The sequence below is a fragment of the Convolutriloba macropyga genome, chromosome 2 (genome assembly GCF_964194025.1).
Source record: "Convolutriloba macropyga chromosome 2, txConMacr16.3, whole genome shotgun sequence".
Taxonomy (NCBI): Eukaryota; Metazoa; Xenacoelomorpha; order Acoela; family Convolutidae; genus Convolutriloba; species Convolutriloba macropyga.
In genome coordinates this window covers 43,031,944-43,056,136 of record NC_134469.1, presented here as the reverse complement: position 1 = coordinate 43,056,136, position 24,193 = coordinate 43,031,944, and the positions used below count along the sequence as shown (strand labels likewise).

Genomic DNA, 24,193 nt, shown 5'->3' with positions numbered 1-24,193 from the left:
CAAAGCAAAAATCAATGAATTTCAGAAATTCTTTTCAAAGTTTACGTGAAAAACAGACCAAAAAATTCGAAGTCAAAGTTTTCCACAATTCTCTAACCAATTTTTTGTATCATTCTAATGAGTTCTGTATGTCATGGCATCTTTTAGACGATTCGCCGAAAAAAATCTCCAATCGGACTAGAATCGAGGAAGAAGATGACAAAGGAGTCGAAAAACAACAGGTTCAAGTTCTTCTTACAAAAAATTCTTTTTCAGTTCTTGTTACAGTTATCCCAAGTTCCGACCCCACTCATTCACATTCTTGACTTAATTGGCTACCAAATGATGAAGAGATAGAAAACTTTCAAACACATACAAATCGTTCAATTAACAACCAACAGAATACAATAATGACACGCTGGAGGACCGATGAAAGTTGATGACAAAAGGACTACTAGATAGCACAATAATAAAAGTGAAACAACAAACACTATTTACGACCTAAACTCGATGTCTAAAATTTAAAAAAATTATAACAAAATCAAACTCGCATCAGATAAAACTCAAACAAAACAAAAGATATCGGACCTGTCCCCAATGCGACTGGTTAACAGATGGACAAAAAAGAGCAAAGAGCTGCGAAGTTCAAAAATACGTTTCTATTTTTGAAAACAATAAATTTCACAGTTATTAAAAACATTAGATATCAACTGAAAACAATAAAATGTTTTTTATACCTTCATAGGAAGCAATTGAAATATGTCATTATGAAATTTTCAATTGCGCAAAAGTTCAAAGCCAATGGGACTTACTATTATTGTTATAAATTTAGAAGAAAACAAAGGACCTTTAAACTAAACAAAATTATAAAAATCTCAAACATATTATGAAATCTCGTAGAAACAGTAAAAAAGCCGCCACGAAACAAATGTATGAAGCTACAAAGGGTTGTGACCTTTTTCACGGAGACTGTGATGTAAATCAACTGAAAAACTATTTGAGAAAAATGACGAAGCTCAAAAACCCAAATATGTATTTTCAAAAGTCATAACAGACTTAGCATTAGCAATAAAAAGCGATGGATTAAGTTTGAAATCTTCACGAAGCCAACTGGACTGGTTAATAAGGAGACTAAGTCACGACCTCACAAAATAACAAACACAAAGAAGCCAAAACATCAAACATTTTTACATCACAATCTTCAAGGCACAATAATTATATGATGCTACCTGCAAGAACTGTAAATACTCACTTTCTCCTCATCTCAACATCAACGAGTCTTCCTTATAAAAGGATGACGTAGACATGACAACAAAAATAAACAAAAAAATTGATAAGTATAGAAATCTCGAAAATTTATTATGAAGTTAAAAGGTCGAACCAATCAGTCATAACGTTTAACCAAGCACGAAAAACAGATCGAATCAACAAAATAAATTGAGACGTCTAATTAGTGAGATAGAGTTACATGGTGACAAAAATGAAAGCAAAAATGAGTTTCACATTTAATGTTGAATTGTTTTCACATTTAATGTTGAAGTCTTTAAAATAAAAAGCTATAAACTGAAATCTTCAACTAGGTTGAGCTCTAAAACTTGAAAAAGGGAAGCAATTGAGACCTATCGTTTTTAGGTAAATGGCGTATAACGGCAAAAAGAAAGACAAACATTGGAAAAAACAAAAAAGTCCAAAAAAATTTGCTAGATAACTGCCTCAGCCCAAAAAGCGTAAACTATATCAAAAAAACATTTAACATATCCAGATACGCCTTTTTCTAGCGCTGAGAAATTTCATTACTATGCTTTCCTTCAATTGGACTGGTCAATAACGTGACAATTTGAGAGATAACTGTCTTAGGACCAAAAAGCATAAACTATTCAAAAAGAAATGAACATATCAAGATACGCCTTCTTTCAACGCTGTGTATTTTTTCCAATATGCTTTCCTTCAATTGGACCTGTCAATAATGTGATAATTCGACAACGAAACAAAATGAGGTCATAAAATCTGCAATTATGCTAAAAAAAATGAAACAGATTAGTATAAAAACAAAGAAACCATTATTTGAATAAACTGTTACAGACATTAATTTTTAACTCAAAGAAAATTGGTTTCCAACTGTTTTCACTGAGACTGCTCCCGAAGTTAGGAAATAGGATAAATTAGTTGCAAAATTCAAGAATTCACGGATATTTTCTTAAAACAAAAATATTCAAAGTGATAGCAGACATTAGATAATTGAAAGAATTATCTAGGTTCATTTAGACCTCCTCTAAAGCAAAACTGGATCTTTGATTGGGGACGCTAAGTCATTGGGCTACAAAAAGTATAACAAATGAAAGCAAAACTCAAGGAGTCTAAAAAATTTCTACGAAAACAATTGGTCAGAGTCATAAAAACCATGAGCTTAACTCTGAAAGAATAACATAATCTCCTTGGGCCTCGTTTATTGAAAAGAATATCGGTTTTTAATTGATACCTGATTTGAAAATCTTGTCAGTAAATTACATAAAGAAACAGTTACATAGCGGAAACTTTTTGAAAAAAGGTCGCGCCCTATTAAAATCTAAAAGATTATATATTTTAAGGATCAAAGGTGAGATCAAGAACAGCCCAGATATTGCTGCGCGTCCAACAAAACACTCAATTGCTCAAATGGTTGCAAAATAGATCATTTTTAAGCAAATTTTTTGTTTTGTCAAAAATAAATAATGAATTTTGTTTAATTTTCGAGCAAAAATTTGCAAAAAAACTGGCAAAAATATAATTGCAGAAGACTCTTAAAGCCAGCAGAAGTACGACTAGCTCGTTTTAAAGCTGACAAAGAATATGTCCGCAGTTTTAAGGCGTCTACTAACAGCAAATTTGAACAAAAGGGCTAAAAAAGCAAATTTGGTCCATTTTCTGACGAAAAAAAGTCTGAACTTTGAAAAATTTAGCATAGATTCTAGCCAAAAAAAAACTCGGATCGAACAATTCAACCTCCCTCCTCTATCTTTAGAGATAAATTGAATAACACTACAGTTAACAATTTTAACATATTATAGCAAAATTGTCGAAAATTTGGTCGAAAATACCGAAAATATGAATGAAAACAGTTGAATTACGTCTAATATTCACAAAAACTCAAACCCCGATAACTCCCTATAAAAAGCGAAAATTGAAAAAATCTTTTTAAGTTCCATATTCTACGCTAGACGGGCTTTTGTAGTGATATAACTCACAACTCTCTACGATGATTATATCAATCGGGCAAAATTCTCTGAACAAAAAAACCCACTTGAGTATATAGTTCCTCCCCCACTCAAGTGGGTCGGAACAATTAAGTGAATTTTTAGTCATTTTAAAGACCCCAATGAAAAGAAGAAAAGAAATTTATTCTCAAGTGTAAATTTATCCAGAAACTTAATTCAACGAATGTTGATTCTATTTTAAGCTAAAATATAGAGAACAATCCAACGGGTTGTCAAATAAGTCAAATTGCTCATCAAAAGGAAGTCGCTACCTGAGCATGTTCTAAAGTTTCAAGAGTCCCTCCAGGATGAACCAATAAGCTAAATATTACTAAATCAAAATAATTTTATCAATAAGCTAAATATTACTAAATCAAAATAATTTTATTTTAGTTTGATTTTTAATATCATACAAAGATTCGGTTTATAAAATCCAGGTGAATTTATTTTAAAACTCGCCGGCTGACATTGATTTCAGATTTGACGTAAGTTACTGGAGTTTCTTTTAAAAACAAATGTTTGCCTGCTTTAAAAATATTTAACGTAATTTTTATAAAGTGAAAACAGAGAGATGGTTGTCGTACGTTCCCAGTTGAAATTTTAACTAAACTCGAGACAATTTGAGTCTTAAATCCAAAATCACATTAATTATTCGCATAAATAATAAAAGACACAACTACAGAAAGTAACAAAATTGTTAAAATTTTGGAAACAGATTCATAAATTATCTAGAGCAATGAATTTTCATAATCAACCCAAGAAAAATTAATTTTGAGATAAATTTTTTTCTTTCTGAAAACAATTATCTTAGTTTCTCATTGCATTTAAAAGCTGCTACGTTTCTGTGCGTTTCCATTTAATCAAACTGATACCTATTTACCACCCTTGATATCAACTATTCTTAAATAGTTCCGAAATTATGGAAAGTCAATAAATTCTTACATCTAAAAACTCTTCACTTTTCGCGTACCAGAACCATAGTTTTATGTTATTTTGTAATATCAAGTGTCTCCCTTCTGTTTTTCTGCTTTAAGTTTCTGTCAAATGAAACAAGTATATATAGCTGGCAGATTGCCAGAAAATAGCCGCAATAGCTTCTTAGATCTGCAGTCTCGAAAAAACAGTAAAAAAGACAAACCAAAGAATAGTCTTTTCTTTGAAGGCTGAGATGTTATATTTTGATTAAGAGTCTGTATAAGTTATTTCTGCCTCTTAATTAACTTTCATTTAGAGTGACACATTCACTTGACCTTATCTTTTTGAATTAAAATAAATAAAAGTCAATTTCAAAGCGAGGAAGTCATTTTTAAGAATGAGGTAAAGTCACGCGTGACCAAAAATTTAATCACGCGAATGAACCAAAAAAACTCGCTCCACTAAGAGCGAAAAATGACGTCACGCACGCGTTTCAGTTGAAATTGCATGAACGAATGAACAAAAAGTGGCTGTGACGTCATATGGTTGTAACAAAAGTCTTGACGAATTTTAAAAAAACCAAGAGAAGGCCAATAATAGCCCCAGCTATCGCTGTGCGGCTATTAAAAATATCTAGAAGGTATGACATGGTTATAGTCTACCAGATAATAGGAATTTCTCGTATTCCTTGTTCCTTTTCTTTCCATTTTCAGTTAATTCACTTTTTCACCTGGAATTAATGTAATTCACAACTAGCCTTTAAGAGCAACCAAATAGAGAGTCTCTCTCTCTCTCTCTCTCTCTCTCTCTCTCTCTCTTTCTCTACAATTAGGAGACAAAAATTGAAAATTTAAATGGAACAAAAGCTACTCGCATACTTATTTACCCACTTTGAAAAAAATATTGGAACTAAAATGCAGGAAATTTTTGAGCTTAAGGCGTATAAGGTAATTAGTTTTTACTTATAATGTAAGAAAAATGCGTGTTTATAATATAATTGCGCTTATCTTTCATACGAATGGCTTTATGGCATTAATCGCAAAAACAGAAAAATTCCCCCAGAAAACATCTATGCAATTTTTGGTGCGTAAAATTTGATGCAATGTTACGCAATTAATGCCATCTAAGTTTAAAAAGGCTGCAAAGTCTTGGCTCAAACGTAGGTAAGCCGTTCAAATTTTAAAAACAAAAACCGGGTTCCGTTTTTTTATGGCAAGACTACGCATAAGCTACTACTCATATACTACTCTATAGCTGTCTCATTTGACCGACAATAATTCACTGGTAAACTACTTATCGAACGCCATTACTTATTTAACCACTGATCTATTGCACTAGGCTGTATTAAAACATGATCAAGTGATACTTTAAATGATGCCGGCGAAAATTGACCCGAGATATGTCACGCAACAGTTTTTTATCCTGTGGCCCAGCCTTTTATCACAATCAAGCAGCAAACTGTAATCTCCTGAAAACCCAGACAAAATTTTCAGGAAGATGGGGAAATTTTTTGAAATCAGACACAAGGGTTTAAACAACGATGTGATTCCTCTGGATCAAAAATTTATCAGGCCTGTGAACAGTAAAGTTTTATACTTTCTCCCTACAGATCGGGCTACCACAATAGCTGCAGCCATGAGTAGCTGATTTCATTATCACAATTCATATTTTGAAAAATTCGATGTCCACAAAAGGTGATGACTGGTTTATTAGACGCTGCAATCACTTTCAACTACAATGTGCATTCTGCCGTTAAAATTCTCCAGAAGCTTCCAAAAATGCAGAAAAAAAATCCGAATGGACAGATCACAAAACGAATAAAAGCTATAAAGATAAATAGTGAAGAATGAGTTGAATTTTGAAACACCCACATCTCTGCTGAAAATATTAACAGTCAAAATAAATTTCGTAGATATCGTGAGCAAGAAAGGTAAAATAAGTTTCTTAATATATATCCATTGTAACAACACGAAACGTGAACAATCAGGATAAACATACAAGGAGAACAACTATAACTCAATAGAGCATATCAATTTTTCTTAAATAGAGCTTATTGTTCCAACACCTTTTTTTCAATATGGGGGATATTAACGCAAGGCTGGCTTTTTTCCAGTCAAACTGTCACTTTTTGCTTACGCAACGTAGATAAAAAAGGAAAAGACATTTTGTAGGCCTTCGGATCCAGTTTTGATCTATATTGAAAAAAATTATCAAAACTTGAAAAAGGGGGGAACAATTTTGAAGGAAAAATTGAGAATTGCTCGGCGGGAGATCGAGATAAATTTAACAAAAACACAATCGAAGAAATTTGTAATAAAATAAGTAAGGTTAAAGTGAGTTTAGACTGTCAGGATTAATTCGTTACGGTTTCAAGCCCAAAAATTAACGATTTTAACTTTTTGACCTAAAACTTCAAAAATAAAATCAATTAATTTGTTTTCTCTTATAAAAAATTTGTTTAAAAACTCTTTTCTCTCTCTGCTCTCTGGCGATTAAAAATTATAGCAAGAACAATGTTTCACTGTATACAGCAGATTTTTTGGAAAATAGAAGACTTCAGGCAATTTAGAACTCTAAAGATAGCAAAAATCAACTTTGAAAATGTAAAACCAAAAGCAAATAAAAGTATTCTTTTTTATATTCTAAATTTGCGTTTGCAAACGAGTTTTCCTATTTCATCGGAGCTAACAATGCAGTAAAACCGCGGAGACAAAGAACGATTATGGACTGAAGATCACATCAACCAAATTGATTATCGAAATGTAAATATGGACATCTTTTCAAATCTTTTTTTATTTCTATTCATTATGCCTTCAGAGCAGATCGTCCAAACTAGCCCACGTAGTACAAGGCAATACAGACGAATTTCAGAGTTAGTGATTGTACTGATCTCCAGGTTGAAGACCTTGATACAAATGTTCTTCAGGTTGATACAATTGCTTTTCAAATAGATCTTTTCGAGGCTATGAACATTTCTGTAAACTTAAAAAGTAGATAATAGGTTATTGATTGTGAAAGTCTTCACATAAAAAATAGTTTTTGAAAGAACAAAAGTTCTTTTTTAGGTTCACATAATTATAGAAATTTTGTATGTTTTTAGGATACTACAAAAAAAGAAACTCGAATCGAAAAACTTACTGACAACCAATTTTCACCAAAACAATTAAATAAGAATCTTTAAGGACAGCTTTTAACGTTCCCTTACACAAACAGAGACAGTGCAAAAACTGTCAGAAATCATAAAAATTAGAATCAATTGATAGTTGCTAAATATCGCGGTTTCAATTCTGTTCAAACGAAAATTACGTTAATTCAATCTAGCTGTTAACACATTCAAGAGGTTTTGAAAAAAAATCGAATTGGTCTCTTGTCCTTATGCAACCTTAAAAATGACAAAATATTTCAAGGAAATTTATAAAATTTTAGTGTCATTTTTTCAAATACTCATAAAATTGCCTGAAGAAGTCCACGCCTGGTTTTCCAGATAAAACAAGTAAGCCATAAAAGAACTATGCAAACTATGGGTAATGACCAACAGAAAAATTTAAAAATTATATTTTTCTGTGTCTGCCTTTTATTTGAATGTTTGTGTATATATGGGAGTGTGTTTCTGAGCAATGTGTGTGTAAGAGAGAATGAGAGGGAAAGAGAAAAGTTCGTCTGAGAGATCTAGTTCCTTTAACAGTTAGAAACAAACAGAGGCAGAGTGCAAAAAATTTAAAAAAGAGTAAAAATTACATATAATTTGTTACATATTGCTTCTTGAAATTTTTCCAAAGCCAGAATGCAGTTTTACAAATCTCAAGAACACATCAGCGAGAATTTTATGAATGAAAAAAATTCATATTTTCATTATGCTCATGAGGCATCAAATATACCAAGTTTTTCAAAAAAAATGGAAAAGTTGCACATTAAAGTTTAGTGCCAAAATCACAATTACCTATACAATTGCCTCAACTAGGCCACATCTATTTATTTTGAAAAAAAACGAGGAAGGCCTGATTGAACGTAACGAACCTTGAGGAAAGATTAGTTGTCAAAAATAAATGTTTTTATTCTTTTTGGAGTTGGGTTTTGTATGTGTTTTTGTGTAATGTGGTGTATGTGTGTTTGTATTCGTTGTATGCATTTTTGTGTTCGTTTTTATCTGCCGAAAACAGAGGGCATGTTTTTCGGCTCAAACAGTACAAGCAGTTTTTAAATGCATATAAGTTGCTCTCGGATACTGCCAACACTTTCTCTGACAAATTAGTGGTCGTTTATGTAACCTTGAAGTTTATGTTTTAACATTTTGAGCTTCGCGCACTCACACGAGCCATCTTGATTGCGGTATGGAAATTGATTACGCAATGGTTAAGCAACGACCAAGATGCATATGCATACTAGAAAACGTGAAAACAGTGAGTATTAGAACCACAAATCAACTTCTATTAATACAAAAGCTACCAATATAGACACAAACACCCATTTTTTAGTTGTGAAAAAAACAATTGTAGATGAAACAAAACTCAACAGAACATTTGATTCTGAAAATTTGATGAAAGATCACGAGATACATAGCCGTCAGATTACTGGACAATTGCCGCGAAGTAGACTGTTGAGAACTTTAGTTGAAAAAACCACTGGATCTCAAGACAAAAAAAGTGCTTCCTGAGAACAATTAAGATTGAATTCTATCCTTAATATGAAATTCCAAACAACAATGTATTTCAAGCAATGGCTTCATAACAATGTAGGTCGGATTTACATATTTTGAATTTACATTTAATAAGTGAGTGAAGAACTCATTTTGTTGAGTAAGTCATCTATGCAATTGAGCCCAACACTCATATCAAGACATTAACAAACAACGTCACACCCGCAAACTCAATTGCAGTGGTAAAATCTCCGTAGAAAGTCGCTGTTTGACCTGTACGCGTGTGATCAAATGATCGCAACAAAAAAGAATACGAATTGAAAAACAAAACCGGAACACTCCGGAAACGAACCAAAGCATCGTACTAACTCAAACTTGGAACGAAAAACTAAGAAACCACTTGGCTTATTTTATCTCTACCGAAAAAATTGAATACAGGAAAAGTTTCCATCAAAAGTGAAAAAGAAAAAGGCACACAGATAAATAAAGTCGGAAAAAAATTGGAGGATGTTGGGAGATTGTATAGTTTGGGGGCAAGAAAGCGGTAAGAGGCGGACAGGTGGAGATGAGGGTAACTGTTTTGCAAGAACAGAAAAAGCCCAGCCAAAAGCGCAAGTCAAAACCCTCCCAGTCTGGCCTTTTCGTTTTTAATATGACGAAGCTGGTGTCCACAATCAAACTTACTTTAGTGTTTGTAAAAGTCATTTTGTGAGAGAGTTAAGTCAAGATTGTTGATTTCTCTTTTAGCTCAAACTTCTGGACAAACTGAATTTAGTAAAAAAAGAAAAAAACATAACCGGTGTAATACCAGAAACCAAAAACTCTTAATTAACCTCACTAATAAAACTAGGAAAAAAATAAGAGGAGGGGGGGGGGGGGGGGTAGGTAGCTAGGTGGGAGCGGGCCTGTAGTTTGGATAGTTTGGAGGAGGGACTTTTAAGGGATCGAAAATTCTCAAAATGACCTTTTTGACCTTTTCACATTAAACACAAGCAGAGGCCAAATGATTATATTGCTAACTTAATAATCCTTATTTTATAGAAAGATTAAAATCGGGGTGAAATGATAGTGGGGTTAAAAGATAGAGGGGTTAAATGATACAGGGGTGAATAAATCGGGGTTAAATGAATAGGGGTGAAAAAAACGGGACACCGATTAATTAGAACAACAAATTTAAATCAATTAGAATTCTAACAATTCAAAAGAAGCCACTGCTAATAATGTCTTTAACCAAACAGTGACGAATACAACCATATATGTATTGTTTTGTTGAAAAAAACGTTAACACTCAATTTGTCGCGATTAGGAAAAGTTAGGTCATTGTTCAGCGTTAAAATGCTTCTCGAAGCTAGTTTACTAGAGAAAAAACACCAAAAGTTGAAATTCTAGAAGCATAATATCGATGGTGAAAAAAGAAAAGAACAAATATGCTCAAGTAAGGATAACTCATAGAACAATACGCCTCTTCGAATAGTAAAAATCAAGCCAACCGAAAAAGTAGTGTCATTTAGCTTTATCAAAAAATTTCAAATTTGACAAATGCACATTGAGATATCGCTCGAATACTTCCAAATTGTAATGATACAAACAACCAATTTTTACCAAGGGCATAGATAACATCACCGGTATTGTTCAACCATTTTCGGTTGTTCTCCATATCAAATTGACCATTTGAGTTGTCTGTGACGTGCTTGCAAAAAAAACGCGGATGAACATTATGTTGCGAATAGGCAGGTTTAAACGACCCAAAATGGGAAAGTCATTTGAAAATGCGCTACAAACCAAAACGTTTAAATTATATGAGAACAGAAAGGAAAAGCAGCTGCATTTTAAAATTTTTAACATACCCGAAAGATCAGTACGTAATTATTCAGCGAACCTCAAGCTTCTTATTGATAGTTTTACTCGAAGATATTGACATAAATAATGAGTTCTGAAAAATAAGCATAGATAATAATGCACTACCGATCAGACAAAATCTAGCGACGAAAGTTTTGGTACATCTTTTTAACAAAAACTGCAAGAAACGGCGAAAAATTACTTCAATATTCCGTAGACAAAAATAGTTATGTTTTCAAGCATCGTTGAAAGTTCTCATCCTTGAAAGTTCTCAACCAACATGTTTAGAGCGATCTAAGTCACCTTCATGTTCGTTATTCTTATTCAACTTGTTTTTGAAGGAGTTCAAATAATAAATCCCGACTACTGAATCGTTACATAAGAGGGCCATTGACTCAGTAGCGAAGTTTGATAGCCAGAATCTCATTCAAAACACAAGAGTGATCAACTTCACAGTAGTATTAAGCTTTAATCAATTGAAATCAAACAAGTCTCCTAGTTTAAGTGAGATATGTGAGGTAACTTTTAGAGCCTCTTTTTATGGCCTGCATCCGCAGAGACAGAGAATAACCTTTGAGGCAATTAAATGGAACGGGGACCCTTTATGGCCTGAATTGATGCACTTAAATTGATTAAAACCCACAAATATCTCAACTTTGGGGAAAGAAAACCTGAAACAGGATGCTCGATAAAGCTCAATTATCCAATTAGCTCCTTTCTCAAACCACCAACACAAATATAACTCAATTTCTCTAAACAGCCTTTGTTCAACAGTCAGCGTGCTCTAAGATTTTTCACAAATATTTTAATTGAGATTTTGATTGATCTTGAACAGTGAAAAATCGGAGTAGATTTCTGGCCTTAATTGTGTAGATTTTATTCCTTGACATTTCACTTGAGAACCTAAAAACCGTGACACTTTGTCTGGGCACGCTCGTTTGTTGTGAAAAAAGGACACAAGGACCGCTGCTTATCAGAGCAATTTCAATCAAGCGAGTAATCATTATTTCCCGCAAAAATTGTTCAAATTTTCAATTAATTTTAAAATTATTGTTGGTTGCTTTCATAATTCAAATTTCCATCATCTGTGAAAGAGAAAAGAAGAAGGAATAAAATCTATATATGGCTCAAAAACAAAAGTTCATTTGTCAACAAAAAATGAGCCAAACTAAAATAACGTTTTTCATCACCCTTGCCTCAGCCCTTTTGCTCCAAACTTTCATCACACAAGCTGCCTGGCCTCCAATCCGAAACGCCAAATTGGACCAGAGCAATCAAGCCGCAGAGTACAGTGATAACAGCAATGTCAGACCGAGGTATGGATCTGTAGGCGACACTTCAAACTTCTACTCCTCTTACGTACCACACCAGCTCAATTCCCAAAGAGGTGAGACGAACTCAATCTTAAATTATCCTTTGTTTTGTCTCACCAAATTGAGAAAAGACTGATAAAGGAAAGAAAACTTAATAAAAGACAAACTATTATCATATTCCCGCATGCAACAAATGTAGTACTTTCTACGTTCATAAGGGTGAAGGTAGGGGAGGGGCACCATATTTTAAGTCGAGCTATATTGTGAAAAAACAATTAAAATTTCCTTACAGATAGTTAAAGCTAAAATAGTATGATGGGATGAGTGCTTAATAAACAAGACGGCGGCTCGCGCAAGACTTTGCGTAGCACAGAATGTTCCATGATGAAAAACTATTTTGGCTATCATTTTTCGACCCAAACTGAAGTATTTTTTCCGTAGCAATCTTGAGTTCTTTCATTTTGAAGAAAAGAACCATTCGGAAAATTGTTATAATTTTATCAGATGAAAAACCCATTGCATTATCAATTAATTCATAAAATAGAAAAAAATTACAGAAATTTCAAGTTAAAAAAAACACCAGTTGAAAAATTTTAGTTGACAAATGCAATCTGAAATTTTAGTCAATGATTATGTCAAGTCTTGTCTTTTTGGCAAATAAATAATTCTATTTTTTTAATGTCATGTGTCCTATATTCGCACAATTTTGATTTTGGAAAGTTTAAAGGAAACCAAAAATGTTAGTTTCAATTTACGTTTCTTTTTACGTTACAAAACGAAGAAAAACTATAAAACCTTTTAAATTCTTGTAATCGAAAAAGTGACGGTTTTGCATATCAATTAACTCATGCTGGTTGGTTAAGGAGTAAAAAGATTTCCCGTTTCAATCAACTTTGGATCAATTGGAGAAAGTATGATGGAATGTATAGGAAATCATCCGTTGAGAACGGAGCAGTGTTGAAAAAGATAACTTTCATCGTTTTGTCTGTTCAAATTATTTTTTTCATGTGGTTATATAAATCCTATAGTTATTAATTCAAAGTTAAACTGAACCAATATTTACACGGAAAATATGACATCAAGAATCATTGAAACTTCTACACAATTTCCGTTAAAACTGATATGAGACCAATGCTTATCTCTCAGAAGCCAAATCAAGAAAGCAAGTGAAATAATGTGTACAAAAACCTAGAAAAATAAAATTTCGTTCTGTTATTTTTTGTTGTATTTTTTGAATAACCCTTATCGAGTCATTAACAATTATTCATGTGAAACTAAACACATCAAAATATAGGATGCACGGTTACAATTTATAACTTGAAATTGTAGATATTTAGACTGGAGTTATGATTTTCTACGGTTCGAATTAACTCCTCATTTCAGTAAATTAAATTTTTAATGAAAGCAAAAAGATACTAGCAACTGACTCAAATTTATAGTTGACTCAAACAAACAATCAACTATGAGCCTCGTGAGAGCTTAAATTAGGTCAGTTGCATCAAAAGTAAACAATACGAAATGAAAACGAGCATTTGTTAAAAATAAAATATCTATATTTTTTGTTGTTCTGATCTCAACTGTCAAATATTTGGCCAACTCTGCGAGTTTTCATTTGAGTCAAGTCTGAGATCAACCAAGCGATGTGGATTTAGCGTATGTTACAACCAAAACTGACAATACGTTTGTCTTTATAAAATTTTTGTTTAATCCTGATAAATCGAAGGGATTTAAAAAGGAAATCTTTAACATGGACAAATACTGCCTCTTTTAAAACTTCAAATGGGCAATTTCTGCCTCTTTTGAATCAAATAGTCCGCAAAATAAAATCCCAAGATTGCACACAAAAAAGTTTGTTCAAGAAGCCAGAAAAACCAGCAAAAAGATGAAGTATTTCAACTTAGTTTGTCTTTTCTTCGTCCTCTGGAGAAAATGTTTCCCATTTTTTCCGCGTCCAGCAGGAGTATAACAGTTGTTAAAATGGATTCACCTTTGGGCAAGTAAAACCGCAGAGAAAAACTAAGAACAACCAAAATCGACCACATTGAAAACAAAGAAAAAGGAAAACAGGTAAAAACATTTTTCCGTTAAAAATTTTTAGCCTATTTTGTTTTAGATTTTCCGATTTCAAGGTTTTATAACATTTTTCTCTGTTGGCTATATCAGATGCCTATTAAACTAAAAAACTTCTAAAAATTTCAAAACCCATAATAAGAACAGTGAACGATTAAAAAACAGTGAACATTTATTAAATGTTTCTCAACGTAATGTATTGGCAATTCTATTATGCTACGATGCGTAAACAAAAAGTGCAAACTCGAATGAAGAAAAAGCGGCCTCGCATATATATTCCACCATTTTTTAATAATAGCAATATGGCCATAGAGTGCACATAAAATACCAAGACCAACAAGGTTGATTTGATTGCCATTTTGTTATTCCGTCATACCAAATAACTACTTCCGAAGAATGGCTATTAGTTTGATAGATCAACGAAGTAAAATATGTAAAGGTGGATACAGTTCATTACAACCATCGTAAAAAAGATGGCTTCTAAGTTCCGTTAAACAACGTCAAAAACGCATTGATTAGTATTTGAATACTAACTGATGTGTAAAAACAAATCCGGCAAATTTTTGAGAATTTTACAAACCAAAAATCAATACGGAACATTCTGTGCATGAAAAAGATAATTTCTTGAGGTTTCTGTCAGATTTTTGCAGCTCAATAAAAAAGATTATTAAAAGTATTAAATATTGAAATTCAGTGGCAATTCGTTTCGGACTGACACGTCGGATTCAGATCAACAAATGGTTGCCTCCTTCTACTAAAATTAAAGAAATAGATCCAATTATGTCGAACAGTTTTACAATGACGGCTAAGATTTTCTGAAAAAGAACAACGAAAAGAACTGAAAAGAACTGAATTTTTTTAAAACACAGCCTCCCAATTCTCCTAAAGAATATATTTTGATCACGGATTCTTCTTTTCAAGCAAATAGTGATACACCAACACCTCACTTTTAACGTAGCATTTGTCGTCACACATAAGCTTTAATTAGAAACAACTCCATCTAAAAAAACGTGGACATAAACTTCGATGCCTAATCCAATTAATTGCAAGTGCCTCCATTATATCCAATCTGTACTCAATTCCCAATCGTATGAACTTTTAACCGCATATACATTTTCAGTGGAATAAAAACAAATGCACACTGAGTGCTGGATGATTTTCCAACCGAAACAGAATATATAACAATGAAAATTTAAAAAAAATACACAAATATTTTTTTCACGTTCTAAATCCAAAACTTTAAATATTAATTTAGCCTGTATTTTACATCACGTGATGTGATCGTACTTTATTTTGAGGGACCAAAGTATTATTTTTTATCTAATACGTATTTCAAACACATAACGAAGGGGTCAGAGATATTAACCCCTTTGAATACTTGAAGCCCAATTTTCCTAAGAAATGAAACTTTTAAGAAGTATTTTCCATGATCGATTAATCTTGCAAGAGCTTTGCAATGACTCTACTACGACGACCACCCAAAAATATTGGACATACTATTTTGTACAGCTATGTATCTCAGGACATCGTCAACCCTTCTTCAAGAGAAAAACTCAGTAACAAGAAGCTACGATGAACTTTAAAAAAGTAATCAACCTCACAAACATTTAATGCTTAATTATTATATTGTTAAGCTAAAAAAGTTATTCATCCATGGAAAATTTGATGTAATGAATTAATACCTATGGACCGGGATGGGACGTACTGAAGTGTGCTACACTCAGTAACACCGTTTGAATTTAAGCTATAGTGCGTGAAGCACAAATCTAATTTCGACAAAGTCCAATCTAACATCTGAACAAATTGCTAACTAGTTTTGAATAAACCACCATTTTAAGATCAATAACTCGAACTGAGAACATCATGACGTGATATTGTCACGCCACTTTGAAAATACCAACAACCTTAAAAATTCTGTCGACACTTATCTCTATCCAATAGGATACTAGAGAGACACGTGTCAACAAGTATAAAATGAGCTTGCACGCTCAACCACCAACACTTTTTGCTCCCCAATAACTTCAGAATTAAATCATACTCTCGTATTGTTCCCTTGCATAAATCTCAACTTAGTTGAGATAATTTTCAACTTAGAATATTTTGTGACTAGCTTCATCTAGAACCTTCTATGTCAGAAAACATTAACGTAGCACAATTTTGGAAATAAGGTAAGTCCAACTTAACTTCTCCAAGTTACAAGTTAATATCTCTTAAATTCTGTCTAATTTACAAGTTTAACTTAGAATAAATCAACCTGTGCTAACCAGTTCTAACTCAGTCTTAATAACTTAACTATTCTATCCCTTCATGCTCGGTTCATATTTGAAGCTGTTTAGCATCACTTATTAATTCATATTTACAATTAATTTTCTTTAATACTTAACTATATACCAAGAGTAGAACTAGGGGTTGAATTCTCAAGTTATACATGTGGTCCCGCGATTAACCCCGTCGTTTAAGTATCTAATGTACGGAACAGCAGTATAATCAGATAGTGATCGGTCAAAAAACTGGAGAATCCAGGCTAACGAAAAAAAATACATGTAAATGAATTTGCAATATAGCAATCAATAATGAAACTGTCTTGATTGTGTTTATAATAGGAAAATTTTTGAACGGCGATCGCGAAGGAAAACAAGACCAAATTTCATCAGAAACGTGCTCAAACTGCCTTCGTCAAACCTTACTTTTGTAAGGTCTTTCATAGATGCGTGTTCGTTTGACGAACATACATAATTTTGAGTTTCTTGTCATTCTATGAATAACGAATAACAATACTAAATCCTTGTTTAAGATTTGTGAAAAATTTAAATTGGACCACCATTAAATGAAACAACCTGCCTTTTTCTCTCAAAAATTGAGTGTGAAAAACTATTCTAACATGATACATGAGACTGAATAAACTTTTAGGACCTTACAGTCTCACCTGAAAAGCAATAGAAGATGGAGAACATCACAATAATTAAATTACCGAAAATAAAACTCAACTATAGAACAAAAATTGGAGTTTAAATGGCAAAACGAAACAATCAATACGACGATCCTTTTATCAACATTTAAAAAAGCAAATTAGCTTAAGTCTCATCCAGAGCAATGATATAGAACTTTGAGAGCAAAAGAAGTACTCCAAAGTGAAAGATGTTCAGGGGTAAAAAATACCAACGTTAGGCAACAAAACTTATTTTCCAAAGACATGCATAAGTGAAATCTGCTTTAAGCATAGAAAATAACAAGGTATAAGAGGTATCTGTTTAGAGAAAAATGAAGAGTACCACTCTACTGCGGTAAAAAATTTACTCTGTCATTTCATAGTCATCCATAGTTCAATGCAACTCCCTTTATATCGTCATGAGGGCAACTAGAATTAGGTCGCATAATCACGCAGAGGTATATCTAAATTTGAGAGGACCTTATTTCACTTTCAACACTTGTGGTTTTCGTTCAACTAAAGTTAAGGAAAATACGCAAAGTCATTCTCAGCCAAGGTGTGGACTATTTAATTTAATTATTTCATCTACGTTCGTTTTTCCTTTCAGTGGGCGCGCTTCCCTGCAGTTCCGGATTACATCCCGCAGCGCATGAAAAGCATGGCCGTGAACACCGGTCTGCAGTCGCGCTTAAACTGATATCAGCCTATCAAAACTAAGTAGGCCAAGTAATATTGTTGTAAAGATAGCACAGAAAGCTGGTGATTCTTTACTAGGTACGAAAGGGGGACAATCAGAAAACTTTCAGAATATCCCAGTTCAAAAATTGGCTTTAGAATTTTCGGGATCAGGCAAACTTCACCCAATAATTTAGATACAAAAAAGCTTTAAGCTAATTTATTTTTATAAACATTTTTTCAAGCTTCAAAATGAGTTAAACTCAAATCTAATGGAGCACAAAAAGAACGCATTTCCTCTAGTTAACGAAAGTGCTCTGTTTGCCTTCGTTTTGTTGTATCTATTACACCACTTATACAGTTACTTTGAAACAGCTTCAAATGAAAAGTCATGCACCAACAATTCACGTTTACTATTGCTCGGAAATTTTATATCTTTTCAGGAAAGAATGTACAAAAGGTATTTTTGTTTTAATTCTATCAAAACTACTGAAATAAAATTCAAGATGTAACAGAATGGTGTAATTGTTTCAGCGGCAGCATCATTTTTGGCTCAACTACACTCAAACTTGTTTCCATCTGAAAGAATGGGCAAAAGGGAAGGAGTGATAAGAGGTTTCCTAGTGCAGAGATCCAACCCTACAGTTGATACAGACACCAACTCCACCCAGTAACAGCCCCATTGGATGCATCTTCACCAACAAGACTGATAACCGCTTATTTTTCTGAGGGACACGTTAACTTACAAAGCTTTATTTAGCGTTGAACGTCGGAAGTGATGCTTATTAGAAAAGAAATGATACCTCTATAGCTACTGGATAACACCAATTCAGCTCCTCCATTCTGAATTTCTTTCAAATCTTGCAACTCTGATTTTAATTCAATTTCCGCTTAAAGATTTTAAGAAAGCACTAACCAACAGGGCATGACCATTGTTCAAACGAGTCTTTTCCGTTCTTGCATCTCTATTGTGAGTGGATGCATTTCATTTACAACCTTTCGATAAAGAACAACTCACTCAAATCGGAAGTTGGCCCCATAGATTAATTGAAACACGCCAAGTTCAGCAATTTTTTTAAGACCCATTTTTCAATATAAAGTTTTTGACAGCATTCTACAGGTTTGGCAGGATAAAGTTCTAAACATTTTTGACTTAATTGTCAACGAAATGAAGAGATAAACAAAAATAGAAGTTTGAGCTTTAAAAATCGTTTAACACTCAAACTACTAACTGAATTATATAATGCCATTCGTCATTAGAGCGCTCGCAAGATCTGCCGATACAAAGGCTCCGAGGAAAAAACAAGCAAACAAAATCAGCAAAACAAAAAAATTAACGGCAAAAACAATATCTAAACGTAAAAGCACCCAGTAGACAACGTCAAAACGCAATCTGATAAAACCTTAACTGCACATTTATTTGTACTATACAGCAGATGGGACTTTTCCTTAATGAGACTAGACTTTTCCTTAAATCAAGTAAAAAGAAAAAATAAAGAGGCGAAATTCAAAAATCTATCAACATTTTTTAAACCAAATAATTTCAAACGTCTGAAAAATCATTAGCTTTTCACAAAATAGTTCTAGATAAATTTACTATAAAGTCATTGCAAAACTGAAAGGACCAGCCTTTGGTTAGACTGGGCCATTGAAAAGGACTAAATATGTAGAAAAGCTCAAGAAATTACAAACAATCTGCGACAACAAACTATTGAGGCCATTAAAATCATTACCTATTATCTAAATATTCTTTATTTCAGTTGTTATTTACACACACTAATTGAGCAAAATTATACTTAACGATTTGATATGTTCACTGGGGCTTGATTTGAAAATACTTGTGCTCTGTTTTTACAAAAACTAAACAAAGAACAATACAAGCAACAAAAAACCAGAAAAATATTAAAAGGAATAATATCAAAATTTGAGAGCACTCGCTATGAACTGACTGAATAAAGTAATATCATTTACGCAATCCTCAATTAGAGGCTTATGGGACCTCAGCATTTTACGACTACATAATGAATAAAGAACAGCAAAAAAAGGAGATTTTTAAAAATGAGACAGAAGTGTCGAATGCACTAAAAAATGAATTATTAAGTACAAACGTTTCGATTTGCAAATAATTTTTTAACAACAATAGGATTTCTCGTTAATTAACTATAAGTCTTCAAAAAATCAACAAATATGAAATAATTTAAAGCCACGAAATCTTTGAGGAAAACCGTAGTGTCAACGACAGTAAAATCAATAAATTTCAACGGAAGTCAAAAATTACGCTATGTTATGCCTGGATGGGACAAAAATGCTGTTTGTTGTTGACCAGCCATCAATAGGACATCAGAATAAGTCTTATGACAATGAAAATAAATACAGGTAAAAACCAAAAATTCATTAGAAAAGTGCCAGAAAAAAAGGTTGAAGCCATTTAATCCACGAGCTTTTCTCTGAAAACTTTATCCATAATTCAGTTGACGTCTTCTCTGAGCCAATGGGCTCTATCAAAATTAGGATGTGATAAGATTCCATAAGGAAGCAAAATTAATAAAAAATTATCCAGAAACTAATAAAAATATATGAAAACTCGTCGCATCGAAGTCATAACGAAGCCAACAACAAAGCAGATGACTTACTGCGAAAGACTTGGAGTTCGCAAAAAATAGTTTTAAGATCTAACGTTCAAAAAAATTTCCAAAAATTGTTTTTTAAGGTGTCCATTAGCTATCCACTCAAAGCACTAGATAGATTCACTTAAGCTCAATAGGAAGACTATTGCAATTATAATCAACTTGTCTATGGCTTTGGACTTCAAAAATTCAGTAAACTAAAAAAATCAAAATTTCATTAAAAATTACGAACACTCAGAGTCAAAGCCAAAAAATATGAGCCACTCCTTGAAGCTAATTTTCTGTTCAAGGGGCATCAATGGAATGTAAATTAGGTTTGCATTAACCGAACCTCGATATGAAAGATGATTATTCTCTTAGTGACTTAAAACAAAAAATATAAAAGTTTTTCTAAAAACAGCTCTCAAATAGAAATCGATTTTTTATAGTATATTTCCTTATGAGACCAGGACTAGTCTTTTTAATCGCCTTTCGTCTATTAGGAACACAAAATTGATGCATTTTGTAGCATGAAAGTTAAATTTGAATTAAACTTTTTATAGAAAGAAATGTTAATTCGAACAAAAATTACGCTAAAAGTGAACCAAATATCCAGTGTTCACGCGAAATTTAAACCTCGATAACTCCACGAAAAAAAAACGAAATTCAAAAAATCTTTAATTTCGAATTCTACTCTTTTTAATGATACCACTCACATTTCTCTACGATGAATATATCGATCCGCCAAAATGTTCTGAACAAAAAACCCATTTGAGTTTATAGTTCCCCCCCCCCCCCCCAGTGGGGTCGGAACAATAAAAAATCTTGACACAAAAATTACCTAATTAAGCACATAAGACAACTACTTTTCGACATTTTTTAACAATGGCTTTGCTCGGGCTATCGGTCTCGTTTCAATCCACCATCAAACCAAGATCAAACAGCATTAACAAAAAGCACAAATTTCGTATTAATCGAGATAAAGACAGGTTTCACAAACTAAACGGTGAACGCAAAGTAAGCCGAAGTAAAAGTAAGCGCACATAAGAGCAAGCCGAAAGTTGTAATCTATCAAAAAATACATTTTTAACCGTTACAATCAATACTGCGCATATTATTACAACATATAATGTATTCCTATGCACCAAAGAAACAAAAATACGTCAATTTTTTGACAACTACGGGCCTCAGCGGACCACTGTCCATGCCTCATCGTCGGTGGGATGTAATCCGGAAACCCATCGGACCCCAGGGTCAACTTAAAATACAGGTATCCCAAGTTTTTGGCTTATTTGCCCTCAAAATTCGGTGTGCTTACCTATCGGCTTGCTTGACAGCCACCAAACTAAACAACGGCAGCGGCCAACACAGCCGATAGGCAAAGGAGCCGAATTGTGAAAAGGCGAAGTAAGCCGAAAACTTCACAGATAGTGCTATTATAGATCGTCCCTGTCGGGCCGGTGGGCGCTCCTCATCACGATAACCTGCCCACGGTTTCCAGATTACATCCCACAACGGATGAGAGGCATGGCCATGGACAGCAATCCTCTGGGGCTCTTAACCACTTCATGGATGATCTCTGATTGTTAAAAAATAAGCACCGAAATAATAGCCAGCTTCGGCGGCTATTAAAACCTATTGGAGCGCGTTTTGTAAAACTTAAGAAATTAGGTGCAGAAATACACGCGCGCAATCAAACGCAATCAAGCAAATTTTTGCATAGAAACAAACACTAAAACAATTGCTACAAGTCGTTCAACAGCCATTAACAAAGACTTCTGCTGTAGAATATTTATTAACTATAAATCAGAAAAAAACTGATCAATCCAGGTCTCCTATTTGGCCAGATCAGACCTTTCCATTACAGCCCACTCAGCGGGAAAAACCTGTAGCACCTCAAATTGAATAAAACAACACTCAATCTTTTTCTCTGAGCGGTAAAAATTAGATTTTCTTATAGAATTACACCCATAAGTAAGTCTTTGAAATCGACTTCGTCTCACTAACAGGAAATTAGTTAGAATTATTGATCTTTAATTTTTATTTTGCTGATATCATCAAGATAACGAGAGAGTGAAAGCCGGTAGATCACTTCAAAATTGATGATCATGACCTCCAAGTGAATTGATACAAGGCTAGGGCAGCACAAATAAATGAAAAATAAGCGCAGAATTCAAACAATAGGCGCTTTTTTTCAATAGGTGGCTGAGCTTAATCGTCATTGAAGGAAGCTAATGCGATTATTACTTATGTCAATTAGCATTTGACGTTTTTACCAGTTAAACATTAGAGACGTATTCCCGTGCCGCGATTGATTATCATGACCCGGAACGGTATTTAACAAGAAAAGCAAAAAAGAAGTAATACTACTTCTCTCAGGAGGTTAAGGGTGAAAAGATTGGTACTAACACCAATCAGCATTTGCTATGACAAAAAAATAATAGAACTTAATATAATGGTTTCCGACCTTCACTGCGTTTTTTCTTGATGGCTTCACGGAGGAACTTCTCTAACTGTCGGTGTTTCTGAACAAAGGAAACAGACGAAAGTATGCTGACTAAAATAGACTTCAAAAACAGGAAGTTTACACGTAAAGTTGCATTTTGGTCGTTTTTTCGTCAATGAATCAATAGTTTGTCCTAGTTTTCATTGTTCTCTTCCTGATACTTTAATTAGCAAAAGTACAAAACGATCGAATAGCAAAATTAAATTTTATTCAGCCGGTTATTGTTGAGCATTCCGAACCGTGTTTGCTGTAATTTTAAATGAATGAACTGTAAACCGGATTTTAATTGATGTAAACTTTAAGAAAGTGACAAAAGCGCTGACAGAAAAATCAGATAAAGGTTTGCGTAAATGGCTGTACGTTGAGTTCCATGTAAAATCTGTCCAAATCTGAGCATCCCTAAATCATTGAAGCACGTTTTTGCTTTTTGCGTTGTGAATTGAAAAAATATCATGGCAAACTGGATTTTTTATCTGATTTTCTGTAAGTACTCTTGCCAACTTGAGTTTACAATTACATTCCATCAATTTGCATTTTCTGTGAATAAAATTGAAGGAAAACGGAATCCAGAATGTTACAAAAATTAGCGAACTTATTTGTCATTTGAAAAGATCAAATTAAGGTATTTTACTTATGACGCTTTCTCGAAATCTGTAAGCTGCAGCGGCGGGCTGCTTCCTCCAAAAGGATACAGTCACGACTATTGTTTTGTTTTAGTGTTTGTGTCAAAATGAACAAACAAAATACCTTAATCTGGGATATGAGGCAAGAAAAATTTGGCTCTAAATAAACATAAACGGACTAACGGCGGATTACTAATCCCGATTAACAGGCTGAGCAATATAATTTTTAGGGTGCCTGGATTAGAAATATTTTGGTCTGCAAAAAACAAACCCGTTCGAACCATGGACCTTCAGGATGTCAGTCTGATATCTTTACCACTTAAGCTTTGTCTTTTGCGCACAATCGTTTTTACATTAGCAACAAACTTTATTTCAGAATGAGAGCAACTTAGATCACTAATAAATGAAGAACTGAGGCGTGAAAAAACTCGAAGAAGTCAACAAATGCTCTCCAACAAAGCGAAAAACGGTCAGGCAAAAACTTGGCACAAAAAAGACACGTTTGCAAAAACTGCTTTGAGCTTCGTTCGAGAGCAATTAATCATTACAGTTGTTCACTTGATGACACAACTTCTTTTGGCTGAATTGCTGTTAAATAATCTCAATACCTATAAGCATCTCAATTGTTTAGAAATTATGGCTGCCATTTTTTTCATTTGTAGATATAGCACAAAAAATTAACTTCAGAAACCCCTTCTATTTTGCTAAGTTTTAACAACTCGTAGGGAGCTACATTCTTTGATTTTTTAAGCTTGATGGGGATCATTTTACTTTGAAATAGTCATTGACACATAGTAGCAGTTATTGAGTTAAACAAGTGACAGAATTGATCATAGAAAACACATTTGAAATTCAAGTGACACCATAAC

At 33.4% G+C, this 24,193-nt stretch overlaps 2 protein-coding genes across 3 annotated transcripts in view; one reads left to right on the top strand and one right to left on the bottom strand.

Annotated features, from left to right (window-relative positions):
- LOC142358682 (COMM domain-containing protein 10-like) overlaps window positions 1-24,193 on the bottom strand; it is a 30,714-nt gene that overhangs the window by 6,030 nt on the left and 491 nt on the right. The gene's annotated exons all lie outside the window — the stretch shown is intronic.
- LOC142358683 (uncharacterized) lies at window positions 11,290-18,485 on the top strand. Of its 2 annotated transcripts, XM_075410193.1 has the most exons (3): window positions 11,290-11,469; window positions 11,743-11,989; window positions 18,124-18,485. In XM_075410193.1, the coding sequence occupies exons 2-3, from the start codon at window positions 11,761-11,763 to the stop codon at window positions 18,261-18,263; spliced, it is 369 nt and encodes a 122-aa protein (XP_075266308.1). In that variant the 5' UTR covers window positions 11,290-11,469; window positions 11,743-11,760; the 3' UTR covers window positions 18,264-18,485. The 2 variants fall into 2 exon arrangements, with proteins under 2 accessions (XP_075266308.1, XP_075266307.1); XM_075410192.1 differs by lacking the exon at window positions 11,290-11,469 and having other exon boundaries at window positions 11,492-11,989.